Below are 27,751 nucleotides of genomic sequence, written 5' to 3'. Positions count from 1 at the left end.
TATTATTCTTGATATTATTCGTTATTTCAATTTTAATTAATTTAACTTTAAGTTTTGTTGATTTGGAAAAGGCATATGACAAGGTTCCAAGAGAGAAGCTATTCAATACACTACAGTTATATGGTGTCAATGGGGCATTATATCAAGCAATACTTAGTCTTTATTTGAGTTGTAAGTCAGCAGTTAGAATTGAAGGAAATACAGGAAGATGGTTAAATGTTAAATCTGGTGTGAGACAAAGATGTACATTATCCCCTCTGTTATTCATTCTATATGGATCACATTATGAAGGAAAGTGGTATTAAACATGATATCAGAATTGGAGATGTTGATGTCAGCTCTTTGCTTTATGCGGACGATGTTATACTTCTAAATAAATCTGCTACAAGTTTACAATATTCTCTGACTAAATTGAATAACTGTTGTAACAGATATAGTATGAAGGTCAGCATTAAAAAGACAAAGACAATGAAAATAGGCTGAATTGTTGAAAATGTCAACTGTGTTGTGAATGGAGAACCTGTGGAACAAGTAAAACATTTCAGCTACTTAGGCACGATTTTTATTGAAGATGGAAAATTAAATATGGAAATAGATAGCAGAATCAACAAAGCTGGTATGGTAGGCAGTGAATTGAATAAATTCATATGGAATAAGAGAGAAATTAGTCTGAACACTAAATTAGCTGTATACAAGACAGTGTTCAAACCAGTTTTAACTTATGGATCTGAGAGCTGGGTCAGAAGTAAAACACTTGACCAAAGACTAGAGACCACAGATATGAGAGTCCTGAGAAAGATTAGAGGCATGAACAGATGGCATCAATGGCAATATCATATTAAAAATGAGAATATTAGGAAAGAACTTGACATTGTCAGCATCCAGAAATGTGTTAGCAGAGCTAATCTCAGGTGGTATGGTCACTTAAACAGAATGGGCGAGGAAAGATTAGCAAAACAAGTGTTCTCTGCCAGGATGGGAGGAAAATGACCCAGAGGAGGACCAAGATATAGGTAAACTGATACGGTACAAAGTGCCTTAGACGATAGAAATATAAGATCCGATAATGTTGGAGTCTTGACAAGAAACAGATTGATTTGGAAGAAAATTGTAGATAGGAAGTTGGTAATGATATAAATTTTTCATGTAGTACTATCATATCCTGTACATCCCTTGAGGGTACATGGCAGGAATTTTATGATGATGATGATAATTAATTTAACTGTTGTTACTCCATTCTTTTTTTTTATCATTTAACATTAGTGTACCCATTTCTTGCCCTGAAGAAGCCAGACAGACTTAGCTGGCGAAACCTGTCGACGATTGTATATATTTATAAAGAACTATGGTCTACCAATAAATCCAAAAAGAAAATTTCTCCTACTTAGTGTCAACGGACGAAATATTAACAGTTACAATGAATATTATTGTGATTATTATGTACAGATAGAATAACAATTAACCAAGGACTGATTCCTGAGATCCACCACTGGTTATCTTGAATCTTGCAGATTCGCTCGCCATACATGACATTTTGACACCTATCAGTCAGCCATCATCTTAATCCTCTTATCCATGCCAATAGTCCATAATCCAATTTCATATTCTCCACATGCAAGTCTTCCATGCTGTATTCTGTCAAAAGCCTTAGCAAAATCCAAAGTATCATGGTGTATCAATTCCCCTTGTCTAACTCAGTGGTAATATTGCCGGCCTGATTGGCTGAGTGGTCAGCGTATCCGCTCTCCACCCAAAAGGCTGCGGATTCAAATCCGGCTGTGGGAATGGATGTTTATGATTGTCTGTGAAAATACTAGTGATGATGATGGGTGGTAGATGGTGCTGGTGTAGATGATAGTAGTTGGTGGATTGAGCAGTGGAGACAGAGTTGTAGAGTGCCCTCCCTCGATGAGTCACTGAACTACCTGGAGGTGTTACGTAATAATAATAATAATAATAGTAATATTATTATAGAATGTGAGCAAGTTACTAAAACATGACCTTACCTTGGTCAACCCATGCTCATTGCTAAGTAGAGATTCTCTGTCAACCCGTTTCTGAATGCGAGCCCTAACCAACTTTTCAAAATCTGCACCACCACTTCTGAGATTCTCATTCATCAATAGTTGGATACATCAGGCTTTGAATCATCCTTGTGCAATGGGGTTGTCATACATTCTTTCCACTCTTGTGGAATCTTCTCTGTTCTAAGAATCAAATTATATAGGCAGTTCAACTGAACACTCTTTTAGCATTCATGCTGATATCCCATCAGTTCCTATTGCAGAATTCTTATTCAGTTTGTGCAACAGCTCTAGTACTTCCTCTTCATACTCATGAGTTTTCTTATACAGGGAAGAGGTAGCAGTGAGTTCAATGTCGCATATATATATATATATTATGAAATTGAAGGTTTACTCAGTTTGATAACATATTAAAATTTATTTAATGACTAAAAACCGAGGTTTTGAGTAAAACACTTTATTAATACACGACTAGTTTTGTCTGAGCAAAGACGAAATATATATATATCAGGTTGATAGCTTTTAGCAAAATGGCTACTCAGTTGAACAATCACTTCTGCATCAGTCACCCACATACCATCTGCATTCAGTAGAGTTATTCTTTCAAATTCATTCTTTCCTTTACTTGCAGCATAACGATGGAATTCATTTTGGGTTGTCTTTAACTTGCAGAGCCAGTTTCTTTTCATACTCAGACTTAGCTTTCTATACAACACTTGTGACTCTTCTGGCCTGCTGCTTATAATTATAACTGACATCATGCTTATGCACACGATATTCCTTCTACATAATCTTTTTCTTACAAATCTCTTGCTTAATTAGATTACACATCCATTTCATTCCTGCCTCTAGGGACATGTTCTGATATCATTCCCATACAACAACTGATACCATCAGGGCTGTTGCCAGATTAGGTCGTGCCCTGAGGCAAACAATTTATATTGCCCCTGATGGATTATAAGACAAAAATATAAGAAAATCTCCAATTGTTATTTTGTTTTTATTACAAGAGAAACATTATTGCAAAACGATTACATAATAATATGAATTAAATGTTTGCTCTACAGGGATATCGCACAATAAAACTGTTTATAAGCTCTTCTAAATTTAAATTATAAGCTATGTCGACTTCTATCAATATAGTTGCTAGACCAACCAATCTTTCTTAGGTCACTGCTGTTTGCAAATAATTTTTAATCAGTTGAAGCTTGAAAAAAATTTCTTTCTGCACTTGCTATGCTAACAGGAATTGTTGCCGTAGCACTGATAGCGGGAGTGATTCAACAAACATGCATATTAAAAAACAAAGGGTTCTAACAAAACATTTAGAAGTGGTGTGAAGGGTAGTGAGAATGGTCACATTGATAACTAGATAACCTCAACACTCAAAACCACTTATGATCAGTGGCCTCTCGTCTTAATAGGCACAAATAAAGCAGTTTACAATAATTTCTCTGAGAGCACACTAAAAATTCACTGCGAGTGCCATGACACTCATGGGCACTGAATTGCCAACTCCTGCCTTAGACTTCTTCTCTCTTCCATCATCTGTGTGGATTTTGATGAGGTCGAATGAACTCTTTCCACTTCTGTCTGTCCTGGGAGAGTCCAAACAATGTCCAGTTTGGTGTCGCTTGTTGTGATTTGGTTTTCAGGTCCTCTTTTATTTTGTCTATCCATCTAATTCTGGGTTGTCCCTTTGGATCATTTACTTTCCATCGTTGTATTCAGGGCTTTAGATGGTAGTCTTTCTGTTTCCATTCTGGTCACGTGGCCAAACCATCTTGGATTTTGTCTATTATTGTTATTTCTTGTTTTAGTCGTTTCCTTATATCTTCATTTCTTAGTCTATCCATCAGAGATACTCCAAGTAATCTTCTTAGCCAACCCATTTCAGTATTTAATAATTTTTTTCTCTTCAGCCTTTTTGAGATTCCCGCATTCACTTCCATACAGGAGTATTGGGAGGACCATTGTTTCATAGATTCTTACTTTTATTGCTTGTTTGAAGTCTCTTGACTTCCCTATTTTATTAAGTCGTCCAAAAGTTTGGGATGCTTGACTGATTCATCTGTTTATATCTTTTGTAATTTCACCATTTACTCCTCCAAGGTAGGTGGTTTTCTACCTGCTCTAGATTATTACTATCAATTTCAATTTTCAGATTGGTGTTTCTTTTTCCTATTTGCATAATTTTTGTTTTGTCTATATTTATGTTTAAACCAAATTTTATACATTCTTCCTTTATTTTATCAGAAATTCATTGTAGATCTTCCGTGCTTGCAAGTAATGCAATGTCGTCTACAAATTTTAAATTTGTTATATTTTTCCCATATATTTTGATTCCGGAGTCTTCTTCGTTTAAGGCCTTACTGGTTGCTTCTTCCAGTGTAAGAATGAACAGGTCTGGTGACAGAGTGCATCCCTGTTTTACTCTGCTCTCTGTGTGGAACCAGTTGGTTAAGGTGTCCTTCACTCATACTGCACTGTCAGATTTCTCGTACAGATTCTTTATTATTGTTATTGTTTTGTTGGGAATTCCAAATTCTTTCATAGTTTTCCATAAATTGAATTTCCATTCAATCTATAGAAATTCAAGTTGATCAATTGTGCTTTGTCCTGGTCTGAAACCAGCTTGTTTTTTTCCTAATGCTATATATGGCTTAATTTGTGTTTGGAGTACTTTTGTAAAAAAACCTTACTTGGAATACTGAGGAGTCTAATGCCTCTGTAATTATTGCATTCTGTTTTATCTCCCTTTTTGTGCACTAGTGGCCAAAATTATGGAAACCTTTTGGAAAAAGTGTATTTTTGAGGTTTGATGGCTTATAATACCATTTTTTTTTTTTTTTGGTGTAATATCATAAAATTATATATCAATGGAAAGATAATTTACTCAAGAATGTAATGCAACAAATTATCTGTATTCTATGAAAAGTTATAGCCAAATAACTAGAAAAAAGAAGCACAACTTGCTTAGGTTGATATGAAGTAGCTTTCCTTCATTTGAATGTAGCCAATGAGCATGAGTGTTTAGAGAGCCTATCAGGTGTCATCTTGTTTTGGTAATGAGCCAATAAGGTTACAGTAAGATTCAGCTATTAATGTCATGTATTGGAACTGAGAGGAGGAAATTTGTCAGTGTGTTATGTGATTGCTATCAAGTTGGTTAGTTTTTTTTTGTGTTCTTTCATTTAGTGAGCTTGTAAAACGTAATAAAATTAAAGAAATGGTGCAAAGAGTTGACTGGTCACCCAGAAAGTGATGTAAAATAGTACTATTAAGTGAACAAGGCTACATTTATGAAGAAATTAGAAGAAAAATTGGTGGAAACTTAACCAAAGGTGGCATTTCTAAATTTTTGAAGAGGTAAAAGGAGACTCAGTCACTATAAAACCAGACTGATAAAAAACGGGAAAAGGTGCACAACAGCAAGTGATGATAGAAGAATTGAGAGACTGTGCCTATGTGATAGAAGAAAATCATCTGGGTGTATACAAGATGAAATGGTGCAATACAATGTGAAGTTGAGTGCAAGGACTGTTCGGTGCAGACTGCAAGAATTTGGTCTAAATGCTAGAATTCCACGAAAAAAGCCATTTTTATCTCTCAAACCTGATTGCATTACACCTACCGTGAAACACCCACTTAGTGTTATGATCTGGGGTTGTATGACATCAAAAGGTGTGGGAAGAATTTGCATGATTAATGGGAATATAAATGTCCAAAAATACATAAATGAAATACTTGAGCCCAAACTGAAGGCTTTCGCACGTGATCTTTTCCAAGATAACGAAGCATTTATATTAAAACAGGATTCAGCTCTATATCATGTTGCTGCTGTGTGCAAAAAGTGGTTTCAAGATAATCATATTCCACTGCTGGAATGGCCTGGGAATAGCCCAGACCTTAACCCAATCGAAAATGTATGGAGCCGACTAAAGAAACTTGTTAGTCAGAAGCAACCTACCAATAAAACCCAATTAATAGAAGCAATAATTCAATCTTGGTTTCACATTATAACAGCTGCAGAACTAAAAAATTTGGTTCACTCCATGGGAAGGCGTTGTAAGGCCATAATTCACGCTAAAGGTTATCCAACATAGTATTAACTCACATTGTGGGAATTTTTATATATCTCATTTTTTCTGTGTTTCACTTTTCTTCTTTATAACTGCTGTTCTAATAAAGAATCATTTATAAAAGTTATTGCATTACATTTTTGATTAAATTATCTTTCCATTGATATATAATTTTATGGTATTACTCCAAAAAAAAGTGGTGTTATGAGCCATCAAACCTCAGAAATACATTTTTTCCAAAAGGTTTTCACAATTTTGGCCACTAGTGTATATAGGAGTTATAACTGATTTGGTCCAATCAGTAGGTGATGTTTTATTCTTGTAGATCCTTTCAAATAATGTTTTTAATGGTTCCAAATGTTGTTCCTTTTCTGCTTTTAAGAATTCTGCATGTATTTGATCAACTAGTTTTGAGTTTATCTATGCTGTGTGCTATTATTTCTTTGGTAAAGATATTTGTTTCCTCTTCCATTTCAGTGGCTGGAATAGTAATATCTTTAGAGCTGTTTTTATTATGTAAATCTCTAATGTATTCTTCCCATCTGGCCATTCTTTTTGTTTCACTTTCAACTAGTTGTCCCTCTTTGTTTTTGATCATTATCATTTTGTTGTCCTGTCTTACTAATTTGGTCTATTTGTTTATATAATCCATGGAAGTTATTTTCTTTTGATAGCTTCTCTGCCATTTTGCATTTTTCTTCTATCCAGTTATTCTTGTCTCCTTTAGCTAGTTTTCTAATTTCTCTGGTTAATCTATTATATTCATTTCTATTTTAGTGCTGTTTTAATTTCATGCTTTTCCTTTTTCTTCATTCGAGATCCAATCCTTTTTACTTTCTCTTTCTGTGTAACCTATTGTAATTTCTGCTGATTTTAATATTATTTCCTTTAATTTGCACCAATGTTCTTGGATGTTTATGTTCCGTTTCGGTAGTTCCTTCGGGTTTTTATCTAGTTCTAGTTGATATTTTCTTAGAATATTGTTGTCTTGTATTTTTTTTACATTCAGTCTCCTTTTGACTCTAAAAGTGCTTCCAGATTTACTTTATTCTTAGGTTCGCTAACACTGCTTATGGTCTAATCCACAGTCTGCAGCAAAGGATCTGCAATTTAGGATACTTGATTTCCATCTTTGGTTTACAATAATATAGTGTATCAATATTTTGGTTTGTCCGTCTGGTGATATCCATGTCTATTTTCTTTGGGGTTTTGGTTGTTTAAAGAGAGTGTTGGTTATTGTTAGTCTGTTATTTGCACAGAAGTTTAGCAGTCTTTCACCATGTTCATTGCTTTCTCCATATCCAAACTGTCCAATTACTCTTGGCCAGGTATTCCAGTCTTCGCATACTTTTGCAAAAAAAAAAGTCCCCCATTACAATTAAGAGATCTTGACTTGATGTCTGCTGTACTGCTTTTTGTAAATCTGTATAGAACTCCTCAATGTCTTCTTCTGATGATGTTGAAGTTGGTGAGTATACTTGAATAATAGTCAGTGATCCAATTGATGTTTTAAATCTTGCTTTAATTATCCTAGGTGAGATAGGAATGTAAGACAATAGAGAGTTTTGAGCCTTTGGTTTTAATATAAGTGCTACTCCCTCTTGGTGTTTGTTGTCCTTCCTGCTTGAAGTTAAGATTTTGTACTGTCCATGGTGACATTCTCCTTTTCCAGTCCATCTGGTTTTGCAGAGTCCAGTCCTTTCCCATCTGTAGTTGTCTAATTCATGCAGTAGTATTTCCAATGTGCTCCTTTCTGGTGAAGAGTTCTTACATTCCATGTTCCTATGCTTGTCTGCCCTAGACAATGTTCACATACTGCTTATAAATGTAGAATCTACTGGAATGTACAAAATTATCTTCGTCAGACATCCTCTCAGTAATAAAAATAATAATCCCTACAAATTTCTTTAAATACAGTAGGCACTTTTATGAACACATTTTTTGTCTTCCCATGGGCCAAGACATTTGTGATCTACTTGCTAACTTTTTCTTCTCAAATGGAAACACAAATTCCTATCTCCTTTTCTATCTGCTGGCATCTCTTACTATGGTAGATATGTGATTGATGTCCTATACATCAGTAATGTAAATGCTATACAATGATTAAAATTCTCCACTGAATATTTGTTTAGTGTCACCGAAATATCTGTACTCGCAATCATCCAAGGTCACTATTATCAATTTCCAAGAGTATGAAAACAAGTTATGTTGCTCTGAATCACTAGAGATAAAAACCACCCAATATGCCATAAATAAAAAATTACCTTGTATACTCTCTCTACCTCTTGGCAATTACCATATTTGCTGGTGTATATAAAATCAATAGTGCACTGGCGTATAGGATGCACCCCCTTTTTTGTACACATTTTTTAGGAAAAAAAACTTTATCACTGAATATTATAACGAATTTACAGTATTTCAAATATAAAGTAATAAGTAGGTCTACTTTCAACAAATACCTAATCTAACTAGGAAAGAGTACCCACCTTTTAATCATCAAAACCTAGAAATTCAGCTCCAGAGCTAAATGAAGAGACACTTGAAACCTCTTCTAAATCAGAATCTGAGTCCTCTGTACCATCCAGTGCATTACTAATTCCACACTTCTTAAATGATTTAACCACTGTCTCAGTTTTCACAGCATCCCATGAAGCTTTGACCCACTCACAAACTTGCAAAATGCTAGGCCTCTTCCTTATGGCATAATCTCACAATCTGAAGACTGCATCCAGCTGTTCCACTTCTCCTTCATAAATCCCTTAAATGGTTTATTAATACAGACATCTAAAGGTTGAAGCTGACTAGTTAGACCTCCTGGAATTACAGCTAACTGAGTTTTCAATTCCTTGAGTTTATTTGTAACATCGTCGTTCTGTGAGAACGAAACTGATCCCATACTAGCATGGCAGACTTCTTCAACAGTCCACCAGGGCGCCTAGACCAAATTTTATCTATCCATAACTTCATTCCTCCTCCTCCATCCATCCAGCCTTTTGCATGAACATTACAAACACTCCTTTAAGCAGTTTTTATTTTGGGCAGCGTCTTCCTTTTAAAAATGAATAGTGGCGGCAATTTTGTCCCATCAGCACAGCAGGATAAAACATCCGTGTAGTGAGTTTTTTCTGCCCTGAAGTTTTAATAGTAACACTTTCAGTGCCCTTGGAATCTACAGTTTTGTTTGAGGGCACATCAAAAGTCAGCGGAACCTCGTCCATGTTTCCTATCTGTGCAAGTTCAAAATTTTCTCGTTTCCTTGCATTAATGACGAATCGATGAAATTCAATTTTGTCTACATATTCAGCTGGCATCTTTTGTGATATTTTTGTTTTAGCCCGCATACATAGCTGGTTTCTCTTCATGAATCTTGAACACCATGATGTTGATCCAGTAAAGTTGGTGATCCCTTTGTTAGTGGCTATTGCTTTCGCTTGATGAATAATCATTTTTGTAGACACTGAAAGTCCCGCTTTTCTGTGGTCTAAAATCCAAATATTGAGTTCTGCCTCACGTTCTGGCCATTTTGCAGTTCCACTTCATAGGTTATGTTTACTATGAGTTGCTTTTTTTTTAAATCCTCTTCCTGATTCTACCAAGTTCTTATCATTTTCTCAGTTGGGGTGGTCCGAAATGCCTCTCTGCAGAACTGTTTCCATGTTCTTTAGCATAGCAATCACACGCAGCTTGTATGCAATATTGTAACAATGTCGACGTTTTTCAGCCATAATTTGTCAAGAAATTTAGAGAAAATTTAACGGCAGAAATTTATCACCGTTCACAACTGCGACAACAATTGGAAAGTTTAAACAAACAGGACACAACTGTGATCGTCAATGACAGCACATGCGCATCCACTGAACTCTACGTCAATGTTTCTCAAAGTGTGGTACGCATACCCCCAGGGGTACGTGAAAGATCTTCAGGGGGTCCGTGGCAATTTTCAGCTATGCACCATTAACGCATAGAATAAAATTCAACGTATCCATGAAGTTCGAGATCGTAAAACCTTCCTGTTGTATCACTAAATAAGGTACAGAGACATCTGCAGGCTGTGCAATATGTTTCTCAACAATCAGTGCAATTATAGACAACTGGGATAAAAACGGCACTAACTAATGAATCACATGTCCCTCTCCCACAGAAAATGCTGTATGACTCAAGCAAAACAATATGTTGCCGGTGCAACATATGGTTTTGTTTGAGTGAACATATTAAAACGAAAAAATATATAGTGAATGTTTAAGTTAAGGGATATTACATCCCATATCGTTTCTTAGCCGAATAAGAAACTCAAAGAGTTTCATGCCGAATATAGTAGAAACTATATAAGGAAATTCGGCATGAAACTCTTTGAGTTTCTCATTTGGCTAAGAAACGATATGGGATGTAATATCCCATATCGTTTCCCATATGACTTAACTTAAACAAGTCATATGTCGCCGAATTGAAGCCTTTGGCTCTTCATATATTTAATATAGTGAATGTGTTTTAGATATTATATAAGGAATTCAGTTGAAGAGAATTAGCATTTCAACTCAACTGTCAGCTTGTCTTTGTCATTTAGCAGCATGATCTTTTGTTAATACCACACCAATCATATGAACGTGGATGTCCGAAGTTTGAGAAACAATGCTCTACGTAACTGGAATGCTCTCACACGCCGCAAGGAAGCAATAAAGAAATCGCGTAACTCGGAACAGAGAAAATTTCCAGAAATGAAAATAATAAAAAACTGAGTATCGGTGTATAAGACATACCCTGTTTTTCAGACCTATTTTCAAAGAAAGTGTGTCTTATACGCCAGCAAATACGGTATATAAAATAAATTATTATAAAATATATTAAGAAATAAATTAATAAATTAATTAATAAATTATTTAAATTAAATAAATTACTTTCAAACTAATCAAATGCACCAACACTCTTAAACCAGCCAAACTTCCTAATACTCTCAACCAAACATAACTATTCTTAATAAATTGGAACCACACAGCTAGCTTTCAGTTAGTTATCTCTCTTCTGCATCTAATGACATTTTAAAATGAAATGGCCAGCACACTGTCATGTTGCTGGCTTGCTATGTATATAACAGGTTTTATGTTCCTTTCATTCTTTATTTTCAGCTTTGCTAAATTTTTAGTTTAATTCATTTTTTTAAATAATTGGTTTATTCATCAGTTATCTGATAAGTATCTCTACACTCAAATTATCAGTCTTCAACATCTCCTAATTACATATCTTGGCCTGATTAATCAGGTCCTAGCCCAAGTAACAAAAATAGAGCTCTGCTTTTGTTTGTGTTGATAAATGTGATATTTTTAGGCTAGAAAAGATTGGAGGTTCAAGTTACCCTAAGGAAAGAAACCATATCTTGTGGTTTTGATATTAAAATAAATAAAAATGATAAAAAAATATGAGCATATAACATTGGAAATCCTAATTATCTGATCTTTTCCAATTCTGACATAAGATAAAATTGTTTCAATGTCAGTGATTCAGAATTTTACTGATATCCAAACATTACAAAAGTCCAACACAATTCTTTACTGTCCATTATTTGCCATTTTACCAATTATTAAACATCCCATCCGAACAAATGATTCCCTCCATCACCTTTCACAAAGTGAGCACTGAATATCACAACTTGCTGTCATTCTGAAATTATTAATGTATATTTCAAGTTTTATTTGTTCAAGTTTATGAGCAAACAATACACAAAAAGTTTATTTTTAATTAACCTCACCTGCAAAATTTGTCCATTTTCAGTAGTTCTTGAACAATAGAGTGGCTCAACGAGGTCACTTATTTTACCTCCTGCTTTCTCAAAGTTAATGCTATGGTTACTATAAGATCCTTGCACAAAGTGATTTGTATACCAGCAAGACCTAATATTGAAGGAGATTTCAGATAGGTGTCATAAATATTAACAAATAATTTTTTGTGAAGTAATTCACTAAAAATAAAGTTTTAATCAATGAGAACTTTAATCAAACTATGTTTAGGCATGACAATACAGTCAAATGACAAAGAATTACGAACAAGTTTTTTGTTTGTTTTTTCACAATGGTTTTGCAATTATTGCTTTTAATGTATAATGAAAGAAACTAGAGAAATACAAATGAATACATTACAAATCACTGCTATTTTATGTTAAAATTTCATTTTTCCTAGGGAAAAAATTCTATTCTAGATTAGTTTAAATTATATGAATAGTAAGAATCCATCACTCAAGACTTTGCTTCACTACTTTCTCTGTAATGTCTAACTCCACCCTCCTAAATATTTTAATTTTTCTTCTCTCTCTTTTTTCATGGCTTTTTTGACTGACACTCCACTTCCTTATCTCATGACAAATCCCATAAATATCAATTTTGACAAGGTACTCAATAAATTTTTATAATTATTTTTCAAAATGCATCCATAATATCATACATGGTAAAGATTTAAACCTCTATCTATAAAATACATTTAGACAACAGTGAAGTTAGAAAGGTAGTCAGTGTGTTGTTGAGGTATGTAAGTAAAGAGTTGAGATGGGCAGCAGGAGTCATGAATAGTATGTTGGCAGAGCTGTGTGAGAAGAAGATAGCAGAATTTGTTAATGTGTGGGATGCATTTGAAGGAAAGGATGGATTTCTACAAAAGTAATCAGCTGCATTTAAATGGATTTGGTATGAATCAGCTACAGAGATTTATGCTGCAAGGAGGAGCAATGAGTGATGTGAGCAAGAGATCAGGAGAAAGGAACTGGTAAGAATGAAGTAGTTGATAATGAGAACAGTAGTAGTGTGAGAGATAATGATGAGAGAACATGAATGCAAGATTGACAGAGAAACAGTAGGAGTCAGAATGGACAGGGATACATAGTAAAGAGAGTGGAAATAGTAGTGAATGTGGAGGATATTTGGCTAACGTTTTTGATTTGTAACGCTGTGGAAGCATAATAATTTTTTTCAAATTTTTGCTAATAATACTGAGTGAATTTATTGTATTATAAGTGTATGAGATAGACTAAGTTATTTATACATAAGTAAAATGTTATATTTCATTAAATTAGATATTAGTAACGCAGAAAGAGAAAGTGAAAGAACTAATTATTTTGACTGGAATCAATGACCTGAGAGGTGAGAAAAATTGTATGAGGAAGGATGTCCAAGAGTTGTTGGAAGAAGTGAAAAAGAAGTGCAACAAGGTGAAGTTTGTGTGAGCGCTTCCATGCTATGATACTGGTGAACTGAGAAGGAGAATAATGATAACTAATAAATCAATATGCAGGTTGTGCAGAAGGAATGATGTAGAGTTTGTAAACCTATGGCCTGAGTTTGATGGATGGATGGACAGATATGTACAATGCTGATGGACTGCACTTAAATAGATTTGGAGTTAGGTGTCTGGAGAGAGCTTTGTCCACTAAGAGTGTGGAAGCACAAAGTCAGGAAAACTGTACCAATTAGGGCAGATGCAAATGAGTGTGTGAATGAATAAAAAATGCAGAATCTATTCTCTCAGGCAACAATATCAAACGGGATAGTCAAATCAGAATGTAAAAGTGGTTGGGGGCCTAACGGGATGCCACAGTTTCTATACACTAATGCTAATAGCATCAGGAATAACAGAAGAGCTTTTGGCATTGGTTAGTGCAACCTTGCCAAAAGTTATAGGCATTAGTAAGACTTGGCTAACACAGATGACATAGTTACAGGGATAGAACGTGATGGATTTAGTATTTTTAAGGAGGAATAGACAGGACAGGGTATGGGTACTGCTGATGATAGCAGATGAACTGCAGCCAACAATATTAGGAGTCAGTCAAATAGATGTCTTTTGAGTCAATCTGGTGTGAGATTGAGCCAATAGGACAACATATAAATGGTGTTGAGGCTAGCTGGTGAACGGACGTGCTATCGGAGAGCTCCTGAGAGATTTGTGTTTTTTGTTGATTTATTGGTGTTTTGGATTCAATTTAATGGACTTAAGTGTTTAATTTTGGTATATTATTGGAGCTTTATTAGCGTGGTTAGTGTACTAAAGTGTTTTATAACATAATCTATGTTGGGAAGTCGCCGCTAGATGAATTCGTAATAGATGAATTCTTAATGTGTAGTGTTCGTGCAAGCTCCAGATAAGTATCATTTTCAGTTATCGATACAAATTACTTAATATTGTGTAGTTTTGTTTTGTTTGCCTTGCGTATTTTAGTGCGTCTATTTTTGGTGTGTTATAACGTATAATTTGACAAAACACGTTACAGATATGGCACCTGTGCGAAGGAAAATGGCGGCCAGTAATGAAGGTTCGCCATCGTTATCAAAGAACGGTAGCATAAAAGAAATGAGTCAGTGTACTAGCTGTGAAATGTTCGCTTTGCGGAGTGCGGTCGGAGTGTGGTTAGATGATAATAAAGGATTGAATGTGTGTAGAAAATGTAGGGAGAATGCGGAATTGAAGTGTATTTCGGATCGTGAGTGTGATATTTTTGTCAACCTTCAGAATGAAGGAAATAGGGATATGACAAGAAACGGCAAGGTTGTACATGAAAATTGTGAGAGTGTGAATGTAGAAAGTGTGAATGATAGTATAAATGGTTTCTCAGAGAACAAAAAAGATGAGTTAGATGCATTGAGTGAGATCGCGTTGTTGAATAGTGCGATAGAAAGAGCAAAACAGCAGCTAGAGTGCATGAACAAAAGTAGACTGAATGAACCAACCAATAATAAAAGGTATGACAGGAAAAATAGACGTATGAATGTGAACATGAACAAAATGAAGGATAGAGTGCTGTATGGAGACTCGTTAATACGAGGTGTGTTAGTAGAGGATTTGACAAAATCGTACCAACCTGGTGCGACCATAAAGGACGTAACTGCGTCTATTAGAGAGCAAAAGGAAAGGGTGAAAGAAATGATTGTTGTGGCAGGTACGAATGATTTGAAAGGAGATAAAATGGAAATGATAGAAGACCTGAATGAATTGTTTGAGGTAGCAAAAGAAAAGAGTGAGAGAGTTAGAATGATTAGTCTTTTGCCACGGTATGACAGTGAAATGTTTAAAAGGAGGGCTATAATTGCAAATGACTTTATGCGTGGGTTATGTATGACGAGTGGTGTGGAATTTGTGGATGTGTGGAGTGAGTTTGATGGGCGAAAGGATCTATATAAGATGGATGGCTTGCATTTGAATGGTTACGGTGTAAGAAGACTTGAGAAAGTGTTGCTCAATGTAGTGGATGTGCAAATTCAGGGAAACTAGATTTGTTAGGGGGGGGGGAGTAGAGATACAGTCCTTATGGAGGCAGTTGAATGTAAGAATGAATATAATATGCCAGAGCAAATAAGGACAACAAATCTGAGTGGGATAGTTAATATAAGGCATCAAGGTAGGGTTGGGGCTAATGGAGGTCTTAAATTCATGTACACTAATACTAGGAGTATTAGGAACAAGAAGGAAGAGTTTTTGGCCATGGTTGGCACTTCCAGACCACAGGTTATAGGTATTAGTGAAACATGGCTGACTGTAGATGATATAACTAGTGGGATTGAATGTGATGGGTATAGTGTGTTCAGGAATGACAGAGAGAATAAAATGGGGGGAGGAGTATTGTTGATGATAGCTGATGAGCTCTAGCCAAGGAGAATAGAAGTTGAATTGCAGGATAGAGAAAAGAGCACATTTGAGGCCATTTGGTGTGAGATTGTGGCTAGCAGAACTAAATATACAATTGGGTGCTGCTATAGACCAGGTGATGGAAAAGATGGTGGTGACAGTATATGCACAAACAAATAGAAGAAATGGATGGAAGGAGGGTGATTATTATGGGAGATTTCAACTATGGTCGCATTGATTGGAGTGAGGAGAGGACACACGGGAGGAAGGAACTGGATTTTATGCGGTTATTAAGGGATAACTATCTGCGACAGCATGTAATGGAAAATACTAGGGGTCAGAGAGTGCTTGACTTAGTAATTACATCTGAGGATTTGGCTGTAACAAATACGACCACATTGCCACCAATCAGTGAGAGTGATCATAGGGTTAACTTGGGAGGTGGCCAAAGGTGCAGAAGTTTCAATTAAGACAGGGTACACGTGGAATTATCGGGCTGGAAAGTATGACAAGCTTAGGAGTTTGATTGGTTCAGTGCCATGGCATGTACAACTGCAAGGACTAGAAGTTGATAGTGCATGGGAGGTAGTTAAGAAGTGCTTGCATGAAGCAATGGCTGACTGTATACCTAGAGTCCGAATAATAAATCAAGTAGGGGTTAAATGGATGAATAACACCATTAAGCTTGAGTTGTAAAAAAAGAAACAACTATGGAGGGAATTTAAGGAGAATGGTGACCGGCAGGCACATGAACGGTATAAAGCGCAGGCCAGAAGGGTGACGAGTGTGGTAAGAAAAGCAAAAAAGGATTACGAAAGAACATTGGCCATGCAGGCTAAAGAGAATCCTAAACAGTTTTTTAGATATGTAGCAAGTAAAAGGAAAAATGTACATGGCAGATTGATTTTAAAGAATGCCGATGGTAGGGAGGTAACTGAATCAGTTGAGATAGTTGAGTTACTGAGTGAGCACTTTGCAAAAGTATATCATCCAGGTGGTGACATTGCAGAAACGAATAAACCAGTAGATTATACGGGAATTGTGGTTAATGAAGAGGAGGTGAGTAGTCTATTGCATAACCTCAATGTCAATACATCTGTGGGATTGGATGGTATACCAGCTCGTGTTGTACGAGAAGCAGCTAAAGAATTTTCAGTACCCTTGACCATTATGTTTAATTTGAGTCTCGGGTCTGGGTTAGTCCCGAGCGGGTGGAAAGAGGGGAAAATAGTTCCACTGCATAAAGGTGGTTCCAAGACTGCTGTTGTAAATTACCGACCGATTAGCATATCAGGAATCATTGTCAAGGTCTTAGAGAAAATAGTCAAGAGGAAAATACAAGATTGGATAGAAGAAAATGGGATACTGTATCGGGGACAGCATGGTTTTGTGAAGGGTAGGTCATGCCTCAGTAACTTGCTCACGTATTATAACACAGTGACGGCTGAACTGGATAAGGGTAATGGGTTTACGGTGATTCTACTGGACCTTGCCAAGGCCTTTGACAGGATTCCACATGGAATTCTAATCAGTAAATTGCAGCATATGGGAATGGACATAGGGTTGGTGAGATGGATAGGAGGGTGGTTGACAGAGAGATATCAGAGAGTGGTTTACTCAGGAGTAGAGTCCACAAGACGGCCTGTGACTAGTGGTGTGCCACAAGGATCTGTTCTTGGACCACTGCTGTTTAATTTGTTCATAAATGATATAGGAAATGATCTGAGAGGAACAGTTCATTTGTTTGCGGATGATGCGAAGTTGGGTAGGGCAATAGTGAATGCAGATGACGTCAAAATTTTGCAGGATGATTTGGATAGATTGGAGGTCTGGGCTAAGGAGAATGGATGTCAGTTTAATGTGGCAAAATGTAAGGTTATGCATTTTGGGGTGAAAAGATTGGCGGCAGTTTACTGCATTGGTGGAACCGTGCTTCAGGAAATTGATGAGGCACGAGATTTAGGAGTGTTGGTAGATAAGGAATTGAAATTTAGGGGACACATTGCAAAAGTGACCAAAACAGCTCATCAAATCACTTGGTTGCTGAAGAATACGTTGACAAGCAGAGACAAGCAGGTTATTGTTCCTCTGTATCGAGCCTTGATAAGACCCCATCTAGACTACTGTGCTCAGATTTGGTCACCTAGGTTTCTTCTTGATGGGGAGGAGGTGGAGAGGATCCAGAGGCGAGTGACCAAGATGATAGCAGGTCTGTGGAATGAACCGTATGAGAACAGGTTGAGGATTTGTGGGTTGCAAAAATTGGTTGATAGGCGGAGAAGGGGAGATATGATTGAGACATTCAAATTACTGAAGGGTTTCTATAAAATTAATTCAGAAGATATTTTTGAGAACAGGGCTGGTTGTGGGAGGACTAGGGGACATCCATGGAAACTGGGCAAAAGTGTGGTTAGTAAAGGTGTTAGAGCTGGGTTCTTTACTTTTAGAGTAGTGAATGAGTGGAATGCGCTCCCTGAGTCTGTGGTGGATGCTGTGACAGTGAATGAGTTTAAGGCGAGGTATGATAGATACTGTATGAATGTCAAATAGTTGTGATGAATATGATTTGGGGCCTCCCTCGAGTTTCCCGTAATAATAATAGTAATAATAGTAATAAAATTGGTTGCTGCTGTAGGCTGGGATGGGATACCAGGGATGATGTGGAAGACATGCATCAGCAGATCAGTAACAATGGGTGGGTGCAAGTCGAGTAATTATTATGGGGGACTTCAACTATACAGACATAAATTAAAATGTGGAAAGATTACATGGCAGGAAGAAAATGGAATTTAAATACTTACTTAGAGATGATTACTTGAAGCAAAATGTAATGGAGGGGGAACTCAGGGTATGAGAGTGTTGGATCTTGTTATAGGGTCAGAAGACCTGTTCATAACTAAGGTGGTTACATTGTCTCCAATTGGGGAAAGTGATCATATGCTCTTGACTGGGGGGAGGTAGCAAAACATGTGGAAATTCCATTTAAGAAGTGGTATATGTGGAACTATAAGGCAGGTGATTATGATACACTTAGGAGGCAGCTTGAAGCAGTACCATGGCATAAGATCTGCAAGGGAGAGGATGTTCACAATGCATGGGTATCAACTCTTAAAATCAGCTTCATTTTAGGAGTTTATTTTAGTCAAGGGGTATCTGGAGAAAGCGGTATCACACTGTATGCCCAAGGAGAGTAAATTAGGTAGGAGTTAGATGGATAAGTAGTATCATTAAACATGAACTGCAAACAAAGAAAATGTTGGGGAGGGTATATAAGGAGAAAGGTGACCAAGTAACTGATGAACAAGACATGGATCAGGCAAGAAAAGTGACCAGCATGGTAAGGAAGACAAAATCAGATTATGAGAAGAAGTTAGCTGAGCAGGTGAAAGGAAATCCAAAGAGGTTTTTCGTTATGTGGTAAGTCAGAGGATGAATGACTATGAAAGGATAACTTTAATGAGTGTAGATTTTAAGAGGTGACAGAGGCAGATGAAATTGTTGAGCTAGTGAGTGACAGTTTGCAAAGGTATATAATCCAGGTGAAGATATTGTTATGGTAGAGGTTATGGAAACTGATGTGAGAAGAGAGGCTGATGAATCAGAGGTACTTAGGATACTGCAGAATTTTAATGCAAACACAGCTGTGGAATTAGATAGAATATCAGTTTCATTTTAAGAGAATGTGCAGGGGACTGCCTTTGACTACACTCTTTAAGTCTCAGTTCTGGCAAACTCCCAAGAGAATGGAAGGAGGGCAAAACAATTTTTTTACATAAAGGAGGATCTAAGTCTGTGGTAACAAATTATAGACCAATCAGTATTTCAGGAGTGGTGGTAAAAGTACTGGAAAAGTTGGTCAAAAAGAAAATTCAGGAATGGGTGGATAAGAATATGATACTCTATGAGGGGCAGCATGGCATTTTGAAGGACAGGTCATACCTTAGTAATCTATTAACTGCTTATAATAAGGTGACAGCTGAGTTGGATAAAGGGAATCCAAGTACTGCTGGATTCCTTTTATGATAGTACTGGATTTTGCAAAGGCATTTGACAGAATGCCACACTCTATTATGCAAACTACAACAAATAGCGATGGATATGAAACTGGTGACATGGAAAAAGGGTGGTTCATGGACAGATACCAAAAATTAGTAGTATATGGAGGGGCAGAATCCAGGAGAAGGTAGGTGATTAGTGGTGGTGTGCTGCAAGGCTCTTTGCTTGAATAACTACTATTTAATTTGCACATAAATGATATCAGAAATAATTTGATGGGAGATATTCAGTTGTTTGCTGATGATGTAAAGTTGGGTAGAGTAATTGTTAATCAAGGTTGATACCATAAGAAAGCTTGTGACATGATTTGAATAAGCTAGCAGTATGGGCAAAACTTAATGGATGTCAATTTAACATAGAAAAGTGTAAAGTTATGTATTTTGGAATACAAAGATTACTAGCTGTGTACACTGGGAAATTGATGAAGCAAGGGATTTGAGGGTAGTAATAGATACAGGTTGAAGTTTAGAGAGCATACTGCTAAAGTATGCAAGGGTAGCTCACAGGTTTCCTTGGCTATTGAAGACCACTAACAAGCCTGGATAAAGGAGTTATCATTGCTCTTGATAAAGCCTTAAAATGACCACATCTGGACTAGTGCTTTAGGTCTAGTAACCTGGGTTTCTTGGGGGATGAGGAAGTGGTGAAGAAAATCTAGAGCCAAGTGACCCAGATGGTGAGAGGTCTATAGAACGTTCCCTATGAGAAGAGATTGTGAGTTTGTGGATTACAAAAGTTGGTTGAGAAGCGAAAAAGGGGAGATGTAATAGAAACATTTAACTTACTTAAAAAATTTTATAGGATTGATGCAGAGGAAATTTTTCATGCTTGGCTAGATGGAGCAGAACAAGAGATCACCCCAGAAGTTGGGTAAGAGTGTGGTTAGCAAGAGTGCGAGGACTAGATTTTTCACTTGGAGAGTGGTAATGAATCAAATGGGTTGCCAGTGAGTTATGAATGCTTTGTCTATTAATGGTTTCAGGAGAGGTACAATAGATACTGCGTTGATAGTTTGGGCCTCTCATGATGTATCTTAGGACTCCATGGAGGTGTGCATGCAATAATAATAATAATGTATGTATGAAGATTGACATCTTGTCAGTGCGCTGTTTCCTAGTCATGGTATTTGATGAATCGAGTGTTCAGTGAGCCACTTATTAACCTGCAATGAAAACTAAACTCAATTTGTATGGTACATTTTAGGGTTATAATAGCATTATTTACACTTTTTGTCCTATGATATGGGGCAGAGTCATCCTGAAAGATGCAGTTTGTTGTTACGGTAAAGTGGTCTCTGATAGTAGGCAGTAATTCTTCTTCTAAAATTTTCTGCATTCACTGAATCTTTTGTGAAATGCAAGTGACCAACATCATGATGTGACATGCAGTTCCAGATCATCTGACTAACTGAGAATTTGACTGTTGACACCAGAGTCAGGGTTGAATTTTTCCCCTGTTCTTCGACTCGTCTGTCTGCCGTCAGGTTAAACTTTTCTTGTGAAAAAAATTACTCTTTTCCACTGATCAGGGGTCAATTTGGCATGCTCCACCAATGTAACTGAGCCAATCTCAATTTTTGTTTAACAAGGGCTCAATTTTAGGGTGCCTGGCTATCAGTCCCTGTCAAATGAGTATTCTCCTGACAGCAGCTATACCTCAGTAGATTGACTACAGGATATCTTTTAAGCTATTTCACAAGAGGAATAGCCTTGCTTTTATTTTCAAACAAAAGATTACACTACTAAAAGGAGAACAGTATTACCAGAACCCACTCCTACTTAAGCAATATTCTGCCACATCTAAATTCAAGGATATGTTATAAAAATGGTGTTTTCATGTTTGAGATACAATTTATATTAATATTTAAAATTATTAAATATAACTTTTAAGATAAGAATATGAATACAATCTAGTTTTTAATAATTAAATAAAATATACACATAATAATAATAACTGGCTGGCCGAGTGGTTAGCGTATCCGCTCTCCAGCCAAAAGGCTGCGGGTTCGAATCCCACCGTGGGCATGGATGTTTGTGTTGTCTGTGGAAATACTGGTGGTGGTGGTGGTTGGTGGTAGATGGCGTTGGTGTAGTTGTGGTCAGTTGGTGGATTGAGTGGTTGAGACAGAGTTGTAGAGCAGGTGTCTTCACTCGACGAGTCTTTGAAGTCCCTGGAGGTGTCAAATAATAATAATAATAAATAAGCAAAAGAATACGTGCAACTTTAGGAAGAGCCTTCTGTCTGAATATATTGTCATTAGCCATTGACAAACAAATAAGGTTTTTATTGTTGGGTCCACACAAGAGAGGTTGGTTGGTCAACATATAGTAAATTAGTATACCATTTATAGAAAAAGATTTGGGAAAGGAACTTGTTCACATTGGATTTGAAGGCCTGTACATTGCATCCTTTTGAAACACATGGGAGAGGAGACTACTCTAGAATATAGCAGAAGCAATAGGAATGAAGGAAAAGAAAGAGATTACAGGTCAAAATTATAGGCTGTATGTCAGCTGTTGTGATTAAAGTGTTGGAGAGGAGAGTGAGAACCAAGATCCAGAAGTGGATTCGCAAGAGTGGCATTCTTTTTGATGGACCACATGGATTTGCTAAAGGAAGGTTATGTTTTAGTAATCTACTTACTTAATGCAATTAAGGTGACAAGTGCATTGGATAAGGAAGATGGACACATGGTTGTATCCAGTAGATTTTACAAAGGCATTTCATAGATTGCCATAAGATAAGTTGACAGTCAACTAGAAAGGATATGTTAGATATTGGATTAGTGCAGAGGATTGGAGACTGGCTCTCTCTGATAGGCATCAGCAATTTGTGTGTGGTGGAGCAATATCCCAGAAGAAGAAAATCACTAGTGGTGTGGCTCAAGTTTTTTTTTAGGGCAATTGCTTTTTTTAATCTGTTATATTAATGATATTACATAAGATTTGAATATTTGTTTGCAGATGATGCAAAGTTGTGAAGAACTATGAGAAGTAGAGCAGATATTGTGGCTTTACAGGAAAACTCGAATACACTGAGTGAATGTGCACAGAAGTGGGATTGCAGTTCAATGTTGCAAAGTGTAATGTTTTAAAATTTGGAGAAAAAAAATGGGAAGAAGAGTATACATTTGATGGGGATATATTGGAGGAGGTGGAGAAAATAAGAGATCTTGGTGCAATGGTGGATAGGGATCTAAAATTTAGAGAAGCAGTGATGTGAAAGATACCGACTTGTAGAAGTAAGAAGATTTCTGGTTTTGCTGAACAAGACCCTGATTAGGCCACATATGGAGACACTGTGCATCTGGTTTTCAAAAAAGTATTGGAAAGGGGTCTGGAGAAAGCATATGACAGAGTGCCAAGGCAAGAAGTCTGGAGGTGTCTGAGGGAGAAGAAGGTACTGGAGAAATATGTCAGGTTGGTGCAGGAGATGTACAGAAATGTGAAGACAAGAGTTCAAACCTGCCTGGGAGAGACAGAAAGTTTTCCATTGACAGTTGGCTTGCATCAAGGTTTAGCATCAAGTCCGTTCCTGTTTAATATTGTGATGTAAGTGGTAACGGAGGAGGTGGGAGAAGACACGCCTTGGACAACGTTGTATGCAGATGACATCTTGCTGTGTGCAGATTCAAGAGAGGAAGTGGCAGCTAAACGAAAAGATGGAGGAAAGTACTGGAAGAGAGAGGTATGAGACTAAGCAGAAGTGAGACAGAGTATATGTGTTGCAAAGTGGACAGCAGCCAGGAGACAGATCTGGAGCTGGAAGGAAATGTCATCAGGAAGGTAAGTGACTTTAGATACTTAGGTTCAACAATGAAAGAAGATGGTGAGGCTGAGAAGGAAGTGGGATACAAGCAGGATGGAGGAACTGGAGAGAGAGAGAGAGAGATGGCTGGAGTGCTATGTGATAAGAGGGTGCCGATCAATCTAAAAGGCAAAATCTACAGGACAGTAGCGAGACCAGCTATGACGTATGCTATGGAAACTGTGGGCCTGAGGAAAAATAACATCAACAGGATGGAGGTAGTTGAGATGAGAATGCTTAGGTGGATGTGCGTTGTGACCAGAAAGCATCATCTGAGAAATGACTATGTAAGGGGAATGGTGAAAGTTACGAACTTAGGGGTAAAGATACAGGAGGCAAGGTTGAGATGGTTTGGCCATGTGATGAGGAGGGAGGAAGAGTATGTGGGAAGAAAGGTCATGCAGATGGATGTGCAGGGGAGAAGTGCAGACAGCCAAAGAAGAGATGGTGGAGGAGGACTTGAGGATGAAGAACTTAGATGTGGCTACAGCCCAAGACAGGAAATTGTGGAGGAGACTCACCACAAACAGTGACCTTACTTAAGTGGGAAAAGTTGCAGAAGAAGAAGAAGATTGGAAAGGGTATGGAGGAAATTTACTAAAGTGATTTCTGTCTCTGAAATGTATATGAAGAAATGTTGAGAAGATGTTATTTTCAGAGTCTAATGAATAAGAGGAGGTGTGTGTGTGGGGGGGGGGGGGTGATATGATAGAGACATATAAATTGGTAAAGGGTTCTTATTAAATTAATGTTGATGATTTTCATAGAATGCAGGTGGAGAAAAAAAGCGGTCATCCCTGAAAGCTGTATAAGGAGGGCATGAGCAAAGGAATGAGAAGCAGGTTTTTTGCATGGTGATTAGTGAATGATTGGAATGCACCTAGAATGCGATGTCTGCAGAGAATTTGAATGTATTAAAAGGCATGGTGTGATTAACTGTATTTATGATAGGAGATCCCCACTAAGAGTCTTTGACTTCATGGAGGTCTGGGAATAATAATCTAATCTAATCCTGTGGCCTCCTCTTTTAAGAGGGTTGCAGCTGATGAACAGTCTGCTTCCATGCCTCTCTATCTCTTGCTTCTCTAAGATGCTTGCCCGTCCAGTCTTTGATGCTGTCTTTCCATTGCAATCTGGGTCTTCCTCTCCTTCCCTCCACCATCCCCTGCGATACTATTCTGGGGAGCTCTCCAGAAGAAACCCCCTCATCAAATGTCCTGCAAATGCTATTTATGGTTGGACCTTGGGAGAAAGAAATGAAAGGGGGAGACAGACTGGTGGAGTTTTGTGGAAGACACAAATCGATAGTGACTAACACCTGGTTTCAACATCACAAGAAAAGATTGCATACTTGGGGAGCACCTGGACAGAGAGGTGAAGAAATGAGAAATCAGATTGATTACATTCTAATTAACTCAAGATATAGAAATATAAGAAATTAAAATGCAAAACTTATCCTGGAGCAGACTGCAATCGTGACCATAATCTGCTCACAATTAAAGTAAAAATCAGATTAAAACAAATAAATAAAGAAATTGCAACTAGAAAAATAAGAATTGATGGAATAAAAAGAAAAGATATCAGAGAGAAATATCAAGCTGAACTAGAAAATAAAATCAGCAATATTGATACTGATAGACTTCTAGAAGTAATCTGGACTGATTTAAGACAGAAAATCAAGGAATGTGCTAAATGTCTTCTTGGTGAGGCAGAGAGGAGAGGAAGGAAGCACTGAATTACTAAGTAATAGAAAAAAATGGACGAAAGAAGAAAATGAAGAATAAGAACAACATCGAAGCCCAAGTCAGATATAAAGAGATCAATAAATAAATAAAAATTCTGGCTAAAAAGGTGAAGGAAGATTGGCTCAATCAGGTCTGGAAAATGATACAGCAAAGGATATGAGAAAGGTCTACGAAGGCTTGAATTTGATTTCAGGGAAGAAGAGAAGGACAAAAAGCAGTGCTTTGAGGGATGAAAGAGGAAAGATTTTGATGGAAAAAAATGACAAGGTGGAAGAAGTATGTAACAGGACTTTATGGGGATGAAGATAATCTGGAATGTGATCAGATAGAAAATGATGATAACCCAGAAATTAAGGAATGGGAAACTGAAGAAGCCATTAAAAAAATAAGAGAATTTGCCAGCAAAGGTTGGTCAATTGGTAGAGCCTCTGCTACTAATAGCACGCAAAAAGTTAAGCAAGTTTGAGCATGGTTAGTAGTTGGAAGGAGTTCAATCATTCGATGCTGTTGGTACACTCTCCCTCGATATGTCTTTGGACTCCCTGGAGGTGTCACATAATAATAATAATAATAAAGGATAGGAAAGTTCCGGGAGTGGATGATATTCAAGGAGAGCTGCTGAAGGCATTGGGAAAGGAAGGAATGAAACTTCTATCCATCATCTTTAATAGAAGTCTCGAGGAGGATAGAATACTTAAAGACTTCGTAAGATCTATTTTTATTACTATTCCCTAAACTAAAGGAACGATAGATTGCAATAAGCATAGAACTATCAGCTTGATTAGCCATGTTGCAAAAGTCCTAATCATCATAATATATAGAAGAATAGAACATATGATAGAGAGAGAATTAAATGAAGCACAGTTTGGTTGCAGGAGAAACAGGGGAACCAGGAAAGCTATTACAACACTATGGATATTGGGAGAAAGAACAATCGAGTGCAATAAAGATTTATATCTATGCTTTGTGGATTATGAAAAAGCTTTCGATAATGTTAATCACTCTGTTTCATTTGATATTTTGCATAAAATAGGAATAGATGAAAAAATTATCAGACTGTTGTTCAGAATATATAAAACTCAAGAAGCCAGGGTTAGATTTGAAGGAAAGGATACTGAATGGATAAGAAAGGGTGTGGGATGTCCCCACTCCTTTTTAATGTCTATACTGAATGGATGATGAGGGAGGCCTTGGAAGATCTGAAGGATGGAATAAAGATAAATAATATAAGATATGCAGATGATATTGTACTTATGAGTGAAACAGAGAAAGGTTTGCAAAGAATTTCAAACAGACTGAACAGGGTTGGAAATGAGAGATATAAAATGAAAATAAACATTCAGAAGACAAAAGTGACGAAGATTTCAAGGAAAGGAAATGATGGGATGGTAATCAATTTGAATGGACAAAGTGATTTCCATTACTCCCAATTACTAAATTACTACCAATCAACAAACTTTAGTTGTAAAGTCATCAGCTGAAAATATGGTCAGGCCCTCATGGCAGAGTGTCTACTCACATTTCATGATTCTCAACATTAATCTGAGAATCAGGAGAGTATGATTCCATAAATTAATTCATAATACTAGATTATTTAAGTGATATAAGAGCTTTTAACTTTCACCAGGAGGCAAATATCTTCTACAGTTGATGAGAAGAATTCTTACCATTTACAGGTCACAATGTTGTATATGACTTTAGATTTTTCAGGAAATGACAACATATACTAAAATAATAATTAAAAAACTTTAATCAGTACCTTCCTATACTTTGGCAATGTTACACTGCCATCTTCTGGGAACATAAAACTATGATATGTGCATGCAGGCACCAACAACAAGCAAATGAGGCTGAAAAGGACAACTGAAGTTGGTCCTAAAGGTGTCCCTTAGCGGCCTAAATTGGGTTTTCTTGGCTGTTGGACTGATGTTCTTAGGATGCAAGCTTCCCAAATTTGGGGCAGTCTCATGCACCCAGATTTGTTGAGGTTTGCTCTGTTTTTATTGTATTTTTTACCTTACAATGACAAGTATCTGCAGCAAAACTAGTTGTTTTTTCAGTTTTTCACATTATTATGGTCAAATGAACCCAATGTATTTCCTCTCATAATCGATTTTACTGGTGAAAAGTCTACATATTCATCAATATATGTAAACAATACTTTTTTTTTTTTTTTTTAATAATGAAATTCATGAATGTGACAGAGGACTCACAAAAAGCAGCTGTTGGAAGTTTTTCCAATTGATTATACTATAAATTAAAGATGCCAAGAAATTATATTCTTGGTTTCATCCTTTATCTAAGTGTAAACAAACGAAGTTTGTGCCTGAATTATTTTCTGGACTGGGCAACTGGTATATAGAAACTAATGACTTCACATCACCTGCCTTAGTATCCCATAATGCAAAGCATGTACCCTTGCAGACATGTATAA

The 27,751-nt window shown here is 36.8% G+C and overlaps 1 protein-coding gene across 1 annotated transcript in view; it reads right to left on the bottom strand.

Annotated features, from left to right (window-relative positions):
* Nucleotides 1-27,751, bottom strand: part of LOC150095190 (uncharacterized) — a 353,683-nt gene that overhangs the window by 53,447 nt on the left and 272,485 nt on the right. Inside the window, exon 10 of the mRNA XM_090410551.1 lies at nucleotides 11,850-11,991. Within this exon, the coding sequence (XP_090266677.1) occupies nucleotides 11,850-11,991 (142 nt within the window). The remainder of the gene's footprint in view (nucleotides 1-11,849; nucleotides 11,992-27,751) is intronic.

Source organism: Typopeltis vanoorti, chromosome 20 (genome assembly GCF_054136105.1).
Source record: "Typopeltis vanoorti isolate ZY-2024b chromosome 20, IOZ_Tvanoo_1.0, whole genome shotgun sequence".
Lineage (NCBI taxonomy): Eukaryota > Metazoa > Arthropoda > Arachnida > Uropygi > Thelyphonidae > Typopeltis > Typopeltis vanoorti.
This window is presented reverse-complemented; position numbering and strand designations above follow the sequence as displayed.